Below are 13,969 nucleotides of genomic sequence, written 5' to 3' on the forward strand. Positions count from 1 at the left end.
TGTCCCTCTTCCCTTCAGTTTAATTGCTCTACTTACTGTTTTGTTGGACTGATTCATAATTGTAAATTGCTTCTACTGTTTATTGTTGAAATGTTAATGTTATATGTATCCTGTTAAAATGTGCAGCGTTTTGGAGTAAAGCGCTATATAAACATAATAAATACAAATACCGCAGGCCAATCTTTAAGCATGGTACCGGGATTCAAACCTTTCTTGCTCTGTGCCGTCTTGCTTACAAGACAAACGTGTTGCCCCAGAGCTATCGTCCCAGTACAATGTTAATAAATGCAATCAAATTACTAAACATTTGACAAAATTCAAGGTTTGGTAGCTCTTGGTTTCAAACAGACTACAGCACTACAAAATCTTCAACGATGGCACTTCTCATTTGACTGACTTCTCCCCTACCCCGCAAAGGTCTACATTTGTGTGTGAGAATATATATATGTATAATCAAATAGTGCTTTTTGTAACCTGAAATGTCTCATAAATGTTACATTGTAGCCAAACACAAGCAGTGCTCTGGGGCTAACCACCCACAATAGGGGCCTTTCCCAGCATTGGGTACCCAATCACACCCCAGCCCATCACAGAGTATTGGGGGGTGAACTATTAAAGCATACATTACTCATATAGGTGGATTTGCTAGGGATGAGGGGGCAGTGTACTGGTAAGAATGGGCAGTTATACAAAAAGGAGCCATACAAGGTGCATAATCTTCCTGTTCTCAGAGTGAAGGGGGAGGCAGCTCTACTGGCAGCAAAATAATTCTTCGGATTGCTGGCATGATGAGCCTTCTGCCTGGGGGGATGGAAGGGAGAAGGTAACAAGAGCCAGGGGGTGGGTGGGGTAGGCTTCTGGCCTTGTAAAGAGGTAAGAGGGAGGACATCCTTCTCACAGATATGGGAGCAGTGGCACACCAAGCCACCAGTAACTATCAGTCTGCCGGCATTTATCATTCCACTCCAGTGCTGGAGAGGGACATCGAGAACCTTCACCAGGGAACACAGCAGACCATCTGAAATAAATCTAACACTCAGAGGAAGCTCCTGTGTGAAGGGCGGTCTCGGCATGTGGGGAAAACAGGATGTAACCAAAGAGCCTGGTGCTCCAGCAAGGTGAGCTGAGCGGTTTACCCACATGCCAGTAACTCTGTACAACCTCCTACAAATCACATTGTTGGGATTTACCGCCGAGAACTCTTCTAGCATGCAGTAAACCAGAGTATGACTGTCCTATTGGATAAAAGCCCAAAATCTCATTTAGCTTCTGCACAGCACAGGCTTTTTTTTTTAAAGGAACACCACCACCAATCGCACAGGGGGTAAATGAGCCTGCCCTTTAGGTCAGATCCAAGTTCAATACATTTTAGAACTGAACAAGCTTTCGTGTTTAAAAGAACAGAAAATATTTTCAATTTCAGTCAAACTGAGATGGGCAATGACGTGAGACGCATGTAAAGTATTTTCACATACAAGCCGCAATAGGGGTGAATCCTACCTTCTTATGGTGAAGTTGATGACCCTCTCTTCGTAAATGAATGACGGTGGAGAACATGTCGCCATAGTCATCCCAAGCACGGACAATGAAGTGCTTCCTGTCATGCAGCCACAGGTGCTTGTTCACCAAGACAATCCCATCAGCTTGTACATCAAATCTTTCATCCTCGGAAATGTACAGTATGTCATTCAGACCCGTGCAGTCATTGAAGGTCACTAAGGAGTAAAATTGAGAAGAGGTCAGGCGATCCAGAATGATTACTCTACAGAACCATTGTGATGACATTTGCCAGTGAATGAAAAAGGTACTCCCAAACACAAGACACAAAACAGCCAACTGTGGTCAAATTTGACTTGGTTATTCTAATTCTACATTATTTTCTTTATTAATTGCATTTATAGATGCAACATACTACATGATAAAAATCGACCAAGAAAAATATTCCTTGCACGACCCTCTATTGTTAGATGCATATTCTTCCATCTGTGCAAGTTAAAAAACACAATTTAAGACATTAGTGAGATGGAAACAAACTGAACAGTATGTTCAACCACTGGCCCCGCAAAGTTTCACATTTCGGCCTATGGATAAAATCTCAATGGGAATCGGGTTGTATGGTACTTCAATTGTTAGGTTAGAGTGCACAAATATTGGTGTATTCCTTGTGCTTTAAGTGGGATGTGAAATCGAGGGGTGCTCTGGAAAGAGCATGTGGACAAATGGTGCTGTGCGTGGCCTAAAGGGTGGCATAGGCAAGCCACAAACAATACATCATGAGGCCTGGCAAACATACTTTGTGGGACACTGCATGGTCTCAGGGGGGTTTGGTTTACATCCATTCTGCACACAGTCAATAAAACTCCCTCCTGTTCAGTTTTTTTTTTTTATATATGTTTATTTTAAACCAAGGCAGGAAAACAAGTACAGTTCTACATCAAATCAACATTTCAATCACATTTTTCCCCTCCCCCATTCCCTATTGTGGATGCTGGCTTAGAGTCCCAGGAGTTGGGGGGTTTTTCCCCCCTCCCTTTTTATCCCTCCTCCCCCTCATGGAGTGTATTCCCGCTGTATAGAATCCTCTTGGCCTGTTGGGGTTTGTACGTGAGGGCCGGAAATTGTAGGCCAGTCAAGAAATGGGCCCCAAATGTTCTGAAAGCGGTGTAGAAGCCTTGCCTTAGCCGCTGTCACCTTCTCTGCGTTGAGAATATCCCATACTTTGACCCACCAAAGGGGCAGGAGTGGGCCTTCCCTAGATTTCCAGGAACGGGCAATCGTTATTCTTCCTGCTAGAAGGCATTGGGACAACAGCTTGGCTTTGGTTCCAGACCTAGAGTATATTCCAGGGATCGGGGCACCCAGCAGGATGGGGTCAGGCTCTAGTGGGAGCACCGTTTGAGTAATTCCTTCAACAATATCCAAACACTGTCTCCAAAATTGTTGGGGTTTTGGGCATGTCCACCACATGTGGAGGAAGGACCCTGTGTGTCCGGATTGTCTCCAACATGCCGGGTCAAGAGTTTGGTTCATGTGGTGGAGCCTCGGGGAGGGTGAGAAAAAAAAAATAGTACCAGCGCAGCAATATTTTGTAGGTGCATTCCAGTTGCCATCCGAGCAGCCAGGTTTTGCCAGTGTTGCAATCTTTGGAGACGACCCCTGGGTTGGGCCAAATACAAAGAATTGCAGTAGTCCAGCCAGGATAGTATCGACGCTGCTACCACAGAGGGTTGGTGACGCAGGCTGAAGATGAGTGGGCCAGAGTCCATATGTCCACCCACGTCTGATCCTCTATGGGATGACCTAGGCCTGCCTCCCATTGAGCCATACAGAGAGTTTTAGAGGCAAGGAAGTCTCCCCGGAAATGTTTGTATAAGGCAGAGATCTGATCCATCAGGGTTAGTTCCAATGCCGTGGGGGGGGTGGGGGCGAGTTGCTGCGTGACGAGTTTGCGGGTGGGAGCACCAATGGCGAAGCTGGATGTAGTAGAACCTGTCTCGAAGCTGAAAGGCTTCCTTGCATTGGATGAAGGTGCAGGGTTCCCCCCCCAAAAACAGTTGGCCCAGAGACTCTAGGCCCCCTGCGATCCAGTTCTTAAAATTCTGGGGATTCATAACAGGCGAGAAGGTTGGGTTATGGAACACCGGTGATTAGGGGCTCGGTCCTCTGGGAACCCCTTTTTTCCTAAGAACCCTGTCCCAAATGTCTATAGTGTGCCTCGTAGCTAGCAATAGTCTTCCTGTCTGCCGCGTTGGTGGTGAAATGTGCGGGAGAAAGCGTAGAGGGGGGGGAGGGATAGGCGAGATTGTTCAAGTTCCACCCATCTCGGGCGGTCAGAGGACATCTGCCACGCTTGGGTGTTTGCTAATTGAGCTGCCATCTGGTATTCTTGTAGGTCGGGTACCCCCAGGCTACCTAATCTTGCATTGCCTAGCATTGTTCTTTGGGGGATCCTAGTTTTTTTTCCCCCTCCAGATAAAACCGAATATGTTCCTCTGGAGGTCCCGAAGGGCTGGCGGTGGAATAAGCACTCGGAATGATACGCAGGCATACAGAAATCTGGGAAGGAGATTCATCTTGCAGGCAGTGATGCGGCCCATTAGTGAGATTTCCTGTACTTTCCAGTGCTTCAGATCATCTTCCACCTCCTTAAAGAGGGGGAAGGTTTACACGGTAAACGTATTTTGGGTTCGCCGGGATTTGGACCCCAGGTAGAGGATTGCCGTGGCCTTCCACTGGATGGGGCATAGCGAGTTCAGGGCTTCTCTTTCGGACGGGGTCAGGCCTATCCAAAGAGCCGTGGACTTATTGAAATTGATGGAGAAGCCATTGACTCTTCCGTAGTTATCTATCTCGGCCAGGGCATGTTTCAGTGAGGGGCAGGGCTCTGAGATGGTAAGTAAGACATCTGCGTATAGGGCAAGTTTGTGTTGGGAGTGCCCGACCTGGAGTCCCTTGATAGACTTGTTTAGTTGGATTCTTTGGGCAAAGGGTTCCATGATCAAGGCAAACAAGAGTGGTGATAGCGGATATCCCTGCCTGGTCCGGCTGGTCAGGGGAATTGGAGTGGAGAGGGTGCCATTGATCCTCAGAAGTCTCTTTGGTGATTTGTAATTCGATAGAACCATGGCTCGGAACTCTGGCCCGAACCCAAAGGCTTCTAGGGTGAGGTTCATGAAGGTCCAGTCCACCTTGTCAAATGCTTTGGTTGCGTCGAGGGCCAGGAGTGCCAGGCCTTGCGAGTCCCGGGCAGCCAGGTCCACTGTTCTGCGGATATTGTCGCTTGTTGCTCTATTCCTGATGAATCCGGTCTGGTCTGGGTGGATTATGTCGGGTAGGATGCGGGAAAGGCGTGTTGCCAGGACCTTAGAATAGATGTTGGCATCAATGTTCAGCAATGCAATTGGTCTGTAAGAGGCTGGGTTCGTTGGCTCCCCCACAGGTTTAGGTAGGACAACAGTGATGGATTCTTGCATGGAGGGGGAGATTGTGCCCGTTCCCCTGAAAGGAATTAAAAAGATTCACCAATGGTGACAATAGTTGATGCCTGAAGATTTTGTAGAATTTGGTGGTATATCCGTCAGGTCTGGGGACTTGGGTTTTAAGGGCCTTTATGGCCTCTTCTACCTCTTCACCTGAGATTGGCGAATCCAGGATGTCTCGGACTGAGGTGTTCAGCTGGAGGAGGGAGGCTTTCTGCAGGTATTCTGTCTGTTCCTGCAAGTTTCGCGGTGGTGCGGACATTACTTGCGTGAGGTGATTTGTTGCTAGCTGTAGTTTCTCTAGTTCCGAGTATTGAATTTTGCCCTGCGGGTCTCGTAGTCCCCTCCTGTTCAGTTTCTAAATAAACTGCTCTGTAAATAAATCCCTTTCTCACTTACGATATAAGCATTTATTCCCCTTCATTATGTAAACAAAAAGGCACAGTGTGCTTAATAGCACTTAAGTACTCATTTAGGGTTTTAGCTCCCCTGTGGTCTGCCAGTCCATTGTTGATCTGTAACTTGGTTCCTGCTCATATTCACCTGGGGCGGCATCGGTCTTCTCAAACTAAAGTCCATGTCACTTTGATGGGGTTTTGGTTCCGAAAGGCAGACCTCAAGGTGTTTACATATCCCTTACAACTTCAGCCAGCCTGGAAATCATCCAGGAGATCACCATTGATAAATGGGAGGACGACAAATAGCACCAATGCAAATTACTTGGTGCTTTGCATAAAAATTAAAAAGAACATTTAACAAATACAAATTTGTATGTAGAACAGATCTGTCACAGTCCAGCTGCACCTTTTAACACATAGTGCACACTGTTCTTCCTGCTCATTTCATTAATGATAAAACCCTACCAATAAAGTGACCGCAAACTAAGTCATTATGAATTTTTAAAAAGGGTGAATACACAAAGTATATCAGAGCGTTGTTGATAGTATCAAACATCCAGATAAAAATACATATAAAATGCAACAATAAATAGTGTAATCAGTTTCCATAAAATCCTTAAATTGCACAAAAACCCTCCTAAGCATATCCAACAACCCCCCAGCGCAGTAGAAACACCTACCACCAATGACATTCCGGTTCCATGAACTGGACTCAAAAAGAAATGTACATCCAGTAATACGGATCGCCACTAAAACCAACTTAAGAGCTAACAAATTGCATTCCAGAGACACCTTTTAAAAGCTTTTGGGAATTGTAAATCACCTGGTGTGGTGCTACATGTATCTGAACTGGGACTAAATTTCAGTGTTTCACTGCAGCCACTGAAAAGGACCGGTTCAAAGTCGATGAGGGTTTGGACCTAGGAACTTGTAGAGGACTCACATTCCCATTCCCAAATACTTGGGAGCAGCCAGAAAGTTGCAATTTTTCACAAAGATGTCGTGGGGCCTGGCGATAAATTGATTTCAAAGCTATACCAAGTAGTTAAAGTAGTTTAAAAATAATGCTCTTCTCCAGCGGAAGCAACTGTAATAATACAATTGGTGCGACAAGGCCGAATTTTCTGGCACCCCCTAACGGAGCAGCAGCATTTAAGACAGCCTATTCGAGAGTTCATATAGTTCACAAAGTCAATACGTGACAATACTACTGGTTGCATAAAAGAAGCAAGTCTCATAAAAATGGTTTCACAACTTTTCGAAACAACGTGGAAAATGTGCCAATTTTATAAGGGCAAAAATATACAGCACCATAGATAAATGCAAGTCTGAAATGAAACCCAAGGATCTTGCCGTATCAGCAAAACGTAAAAATGTTCAAATATTTGTATATTTCTCACCTTATTGTTAAAAGCAATATGCAATGCCGAAAATAAGAATTCTACTTTAAAAAGTGAGCAGCCATCCATGCAACGATATGAGATAAACAATTGTTAGGCCCTTTATATCCCCTTCCGATGAGATTCTTTAATACAATTGGGTATCGTCCGCATATTGGTGCATAGAAACTTTATGTTTGGAAACTATGCCGCCCCCCCCCCCATGATCCCTAAAAACTCTTGAAAATGTATCTACTCCTAATTGTACTGCAACCACTTTTTCATGTAATTTGCCCAGAAATGGTAAGGAATTGACCGGTCAGTAATGTGCTAGGCAACCAGGTCTAGCCCTTGTTTCAAAAAACAGACTTGTCCCACAAGTACACCGGGAAGTGTCCTTTTCCTAGCGAAAGATGGATAAGCTGCAACACTAGCAGTGCAAAACAGGGAAAGAATTCCTTGATTTTGGAGGCCAGGCCAGCATAGTCACCATAAAAGATTATTTTACTGTTAAACATTAAAAGGGAGCTTCGAGTTCGGAAAAAAAAAATTTGTAACGGTTCTCAAACCTTTGACGTTTTACATAACCTGTTGAAATTACCTGGACTACCCCCGTATTTCATTTCAGAAATGTTCGATTTTGTTTGAAGAGAATGGAACAACATCTTGACAATTCAATTTAATTGTAGATGGTTATTGAAATAAGCAAGCGTTTGACATCACATTTGAGAGAAAATAACACTTTGGCTTGATTTGCTGCGGACTACTGCTAACGCGCAATACTCATTTTTGCCATTGCAATACTCTTAGCATAGGGTCTTCTTGCTAATCTCACATCTTAAATTCCCAGCTATTGGATGTGATCGGCAGTTACGTGCTTTGCGTCTTACACATGGTCTGTTTAAGTACTCGTTAAATCAAGGAGCAGAATGGTTTTTGCCTGCAATATTATCTAATGCACATCACGTCATTTTGTCATTACATTTAATACAAGTTTCATCCATTGTAAGAAAATGGCGTTATCAATCCCCAGAGGATTTGGGAGAACAGATCAACCTGGCTCATCAAAGAAAGAAAAATTCTGTTTAGAAACGGATTCTCTTCTCTTGCCCTTCATAAATGAGACGTTCAAAAAGGTTAAGCTAATTACCAGTAAATGATGATCTGATCAGTCAACTTCCTTCACGTTCAACACTAATTATGCCAATTCTCAACTAATTACCCAGTTCAAGATAGAGTGGACATGCAACTATTTTGTTGCACATTCAAAGAATCCAAGAAAAGAGATAACTTATTAAAATGAGCACACATGATTTTTCCCCAAGGGATATTAAAATATCACCTACAAAAAAGAAAGGCAACAGTAGATGAGCATTAGTGATCACCTCCATTAATTCAGTTACCAAAATGTCACTATCCGCCGGCCGCCGGCTGAGAGATAAATCACTAAGACTTGAAAAGCTGTAGAGGCATGTGTACGAATTTTTAAAGCGATGCATTCAAACGATGAACATTGTGGACAAGACAACTGAGAACATGAAAAAAAAATGTCAACTAATAGTGACACCTCCCGATTTAAACATTCGGTCCTCTTGGAATATTGTATAGTCCTCCAGTACAAGGAAATCAATATATGCAATTAAGTTGCTTTAAACCAGGTTTCTGTAATACAAAAAATGTCAGCTTTATGACCAACAACTACGTCTGAAATAGAATCCTCATGTGCAACTGCTGAGCGAGCATTGGGAAGAACACCTCGTCCCCACCCTTGGTTGAATAAGGATTGAAATGAGCTTCTCCCAATCGACATTTTGGGTCTGCGAAGGTTACGTCTACTGTTCGAAAACCGCACTGGAATGGTTTGTCTCCCTGCCTTCCATTTCCCAATAGATGAGGAAATACACATTTTCGTTTAAAGTTGGTGTCAAAAGTTACTTGCAATAATCCTGCTATACCGGCGCCTCCCACCCAGTGCAGACTAACCTAAAATACGTGGAATGCCCAACTCCGGTGGACCAGCTTTGTGCAACTTGGCGCATCATCTCTGACACGTCTCACAAAACTATGAGGTAGGACCAAGTGGTCAGCTGCGGTCCTAGTGCCGATCCTCCACCCGGTACAAACACATCTTAAGTCGGTGGGCAGCCTAACAGCAGGGTTCTGGCATTGCGTGACTTGGCTTACGCTTGTACATAGTTGTAAAATAAGAAAATAGAATTAAATGCCCTCCAAAGCTCTTCCAAGCTATAAACGGCTTACTATGCTGTTGGGCAAACAAATGGAAGAAAAAATGATAGCAGCCACAAACGTATGCAGTGTATTACTCACTGCATCTCATGGGTTCAACAGTGGTCTGCCAGGGGATTACTAGGACAGGCCAAAGGATTAAGTGACCTGCAGAAATTTGGAGGACTCCATGATTAAAACAGCCACAGCCGTATGCGCAGTCTTTTAGCAGGCATGCAGCCAACTCTGGATAGCTCAGGCCCAAAAGGACAATGTCGTCAAGCCTCACCATGCACAGTAGATTCCTTCCGATTGTACCCAATATAGAGAGTTAGCCTTTTGATGAAAGTTACCCTTTGGGAGTCAGGTGCCGACTGTCCTGCTTTAGCAAGCAGACTGCTTCCCTGCACGTATTGCTCTCATTTCAGTGTTAATTTCCCTGTTCATACGCAACCTACTGCAAGTCACCAAAATCACACTGGGGCCTTCCTGATGGGGGACGGAGGGAGTCCCAGAAGCCCCCATGCTCAAGGATAGTTTCTAGAGACTGCTGGGCTCTGGCCCCAGCCCACATAAAGCTCTGGGTATTCTATAGCACCTGCCCCCGGCCCCCACCCCCAAGCCACACATCTCCCGTCGTTCTCATAAATGCTCTTGGTATGGCTCCCAGATGGAACACCTCCAGTATAACTTGACATGGCTGGAGGGGCTGACCCGTGTGAAAACTTTATTAACAAAATCCAATAATTTTGTTTACTGAACTAAATTCTATTTTGCACACTAAATTAGGTAATTGGTGGCACTATTTGCAAAGAGTCTCCATTTTAAGTAAGAACGGTCAAAGATTTGATGTGGGTAGGGTATTGTACCTGTTGGGAGGAAAGCTGTCTAATTGTAGATTATCATTTCCCTAAGATTCACCCCTATTATAGGATGGTCATCGTAGATAATGGATTAAGAAATAGGACCCGAACAATCGCATGGGCAGAGGACCTACAAAATCAGGCACAATGAGCTAGACTTACTTTCTTACAGCGGTTTTGGTCTGCGAGGTTAACGCCTGTTAGAAACAAGGCAATCCAGTATAAAATTATTCAAGGAGTAGATATCGCCTCTCCAGATTATTTAGAATGGGTATTGCACACTCTCCATGTTGGAGGGTGTGGCGAGGAATGCACCTGTGCACATCTGTTATGGTTGTGCTCAAATGTTCACAGGTTCTGGGAAGGCATGGAGAGAGTGATGCATTCAGTCCCACGGAGTACTTCATTTGGAAAAGGGGTTTCCTTTTTAACAATATTTAACTTGGAAAACCATCTAGTCCACAAAATCTTAATTTCAGCTTCAAAAGCAATCATTGTCAATGTCAACGGGAAATCTAGGTTGGGTTTGGAGTGGGCTTACTGGAGAAGATTGCTCGCTCAACTGTGTATGGTGGCATGCTGGCTTGTTTGGCTAGAGATTCCCCCAAAAACTGCTCAGGTGTTATGGAATATATATACATGGTCGCTGCATACAATTGATTTATTATTACACCATTGCGATTGCCTCCTTTATATTCTTTTAAGTAACGCGATACATAATTCACTGCATTTCATATCTTTTCACATCTTTGTGTTGTACTTAAAGTTTTAATGTAATTGCATCAGAGTTACTCGTGATCAGGGAAATAATTTTTGCTCCATTTTTCACTACAGTTTTGATTTGTTGAAATGTAATGGTTGTAAATTACTACATCGCAATGTTGGCAAATATCATGCAAGCTGTTCTACAGTTTGAATTGTTATGCAATACGGCAAAAATACTAATTGAAAAACAGACAATAGTGAGTTGAAGCAACACAATCCTGCACTTGAGCATCAGAGGAGCAGGTGCAGGTCTACAATAGCACAGGGGCATTCTAAGACCTTGCAGCGGTCTTAAATCATTTGGTCGAGTGAAATAATCTACTATGCCAGGCCTTACCTAACAGTTTCTAAAAGATTTGCAATAGGCTTTGTCGGTGTGCGTTGATGACCACTAGTCTGGCCAATAGTACCGCCTTCATCCCCCGGATAAAGGCTACAGCAGGGGCAAAGCCAATCGATTAGTGATACAAGAATTATTTTTCTCCTTCAATTTGTTGATGGGTCGACTGAGATCTAACATTAATTCCAGAGTGGGTATTTCCTTTTTATTTGGAAGTGACTCAGCTCCTCCAGAATGGTCGAGTACTGGTGGGTCAGCATCCCCAGCCCCCCCCCCCCCCTGATATCTTTTTAACTTGTATACGGCCGACATTGAAAGAACACTGTGTATGGTGAATTACTTTCCTTCCAAGATGCGTGCATACCACATCAGCTGGCTCACTTGTGCTGATCTGGTGTTGGACGTCAAATTTAGGCTGCAGAGGAGTCTTGGTCCTGTGCTGAAGTACTAGTTTCAAACTCACAAATTGCAGCATCGAAAAGACCAAGGTCTGCACATTACGTATAATTATTTTTTTAAACATAAGCAAAAATGTAAATTGTGAACACTAGATTATTGTGAGGAGACATGATTAGATGTGTAGACAACTAATAGAATGTTGCAAATATTGTGATGGAACACCATTATGTTAGATGCCAACAGTATCTAATGATACTATGATTTGTGAACTGGTATAGGAAACTTGATTTTGTAATAGCTTGCTTGCCATTGTGCCTTGATAAAGCCTGGGTACGGGAGAAACATTAGCACGTGCCGCCAACTGAATGATGTTGGCTTGAGAACATATACTGACCAAAAGGAAGCAAGCAATTTAACCAACTTTTTTTTTAACTTATTCTTGACCAAATGAATGTATGAAACACTGGTGCAGAATTATTGCCCAACTACTCTTCATGCATACTTTACTTTCTGACCGACTAGCCAATATCAGTCACGGTTAGGTATCTGCAGCTTAGTAATACCCATATACATTAAAGTAACACAATCAGTAACTTATGAGAGCGGCGCAGACCTATTATTCACTCATTCTTTCCCTTATTAAGGAACACGAGATGAAAGTAGTAGTGACTGGGATGCATGCGTTTAAAAGTAGGATGCATTTTTAAGGATACCCGTCTGCAAAGACTTGAGGGTAGACTGTGGAAGCATGCTCCTAGCCTGCCCCAGTCTACACCCATTCACATAATAACTAAACGTGCCCTACAATTCAATTACTATTTTAGCGATACTTAAAATGGTTATCGCGTTCAACATTTTAACGGCTACAGAAAGAACACGTGTCTTTTTTATTGTGTTTGGTCGAAAAAAACCTTTTACAAAAACAAATCACAGGTAAATACTTTCTTTGAACACAACATATTACCACCAACAAACACATTACATACCACTAGTTATCACATAAAACCATTCGTTGTAAAACAACAGCAATAAACTTAAAAAGGAGAAACCTTTCCTATAAAACTTCCATTTATTCCAAGCACCGTTATGGTCCCTAGACGTTCTCTAACTATGACAACAAACCAAAACAGAAATTCTAGATTTTTTAAGGAACGAAGGAAAAAAGGAAAAACCTACAAAGCATTTAGGCAAGCAGAGAGAGGAGTTAAACAATATTGCAGCTGGCAAGCACCTGGACAACAGCGACTGTTAAAGGATTATGGACACCAGCAATTAAAGAGTCCCAAAACATTTCTGGTATGAAGTTAGCACTCAAAAAAACAAATCTAGTGAACAGTCGAGATCTGACTTCACTAGAACACTTGTCAATTCTAGAGGTGACCTTGGGAACAGGGAGAGGTTGGGCCATGGACAGTGGTGCATACAAACCAATTTTTTTTTTAATTTTTTTTTTTTTAAAGTAAAATGGCAACTAAATTAGCTGGCCCCATTCGAGTTAGTTGGTTTTTAGGGCGATCAGATTGTTAGTATTGGTAACAAAAAGCGTCCTGAGAACATAGCTCAGTGGAAACGTGCTCACCTTGGAAACAAGACAACACGAAGCAACACAGGTTCGAGCCCCAGGTCTGCACTTAAAAACCTCTGGGTATTAAGCGCATTATAAATACACAGCGCCACAATGCACCTGGGCTGTGTGAGCGCTTTAAAAAATGCAAATTAAAATGTTTAAAAAAAAAAGGTACAGTGGAAGGTGTTGTAGTTAACGTGTACGGTTTATTATATTCACAGATGCCTCGCCCCACAACTTAAACTACACAGACACTCTCCATACACGACCCAAATCCATTTCCTCGGCCCGCCCAGTCCCTCCCCACCTCTGACAACTTGTCGACCGACAAAGGACGCCATACACAAATCCACTATAAGTACATAAAGAAATGACTGGAGTACTTCATTGTGACCACCAGATGTCGCCATAGTACGGTGCATTTACCGGTTCCTCCTTGAAAGCAAAGCAGTGCCTTTCGGCGCCGGTTTGGTCAGGTCACCCCTCGGCAGGGTGCAGTGTTTTGGTGGATGACCGTATATTCAAGTTATGACGGCGCGCATCTTGACATACAGAACACTATCATTGTCCAACACCTTTGGAAGAAATCTTACTTAGCAGAACAAGTGCAGATTGCATAAAAGACGTGTTTAGTAAGTAACACTGAATCTACACCAACAGGCCCTGGAATGTTGAAATCTCCCATCCAGGATGTATCCGGAATATTTTTTAAGAGAATCAGGCAGGGCTCATCAGGGGCAGGGTAGCTTTTGTTACACCTGTGCCGGAGAAGGTCTGAACGGATTCATGGTCCCCGCAACCATCAGATCGGAGCCCGCCCCCGACCCAATGAGAATGTCATAGATAGCTAGGTTGCAACACCAGAGGGTTCGAGGGATGGAGGGAGGTGGCGCCTAGCAAGAGAACAATAATGGAAACTGAAAAGAATAAAATAAAGAAGAAAAGTGAAAGAGGGAAAGAAAGGATATCAAAAGCACAAAATACGGAATAGAAAAAAGGCGGAGAGAAAAATCCAAATGGGCAGAAAGAGACGCGGCTTGCAAAATGCGTTTA

The 13,969-nt window shown here is 43.5% G+C and overlaps 1 protein-coding gene across 2 annotated transcripts in view; it reads right to left on the reverse strand.

Annotated features, from left to right (window-relative positions):
• Positions 1 to 13,969, reverse strand: part of CDH1 (cadherin 1) — a 398,557-nt gene that overhangs the window by 254,468 nt on the left and 130,120 nt on the right. For both annotated transcript variants that reach the window (XM_069635549.1, XM_069635548.1), the window contains exon 3: positions 1,501 to 1,715. In XM_069635549.1, coding sequence (XP_069491650.1) covers positions 1,501 to 1,715 — 215 coding nt within the window. The remainder of the gene's footprint in view (positions 1 to 1,500; positions 1,716 to 13,969) is intronic.

This window comes from Ambystoma mexicanum, chromosome 1q (genome assembly GCF_040938575.1).
Source record: "Ambystoma mexicanum isolate Mex_15411 chromosome 1q, UKY_AmexF1_1, whole genome shotgun sequence".
NCBI lineage: Eukaryota > Metazoa > Chordata > Amphibia > Caudata > Ambystomatidae > Ambystoma > Ambystoma mexicanum.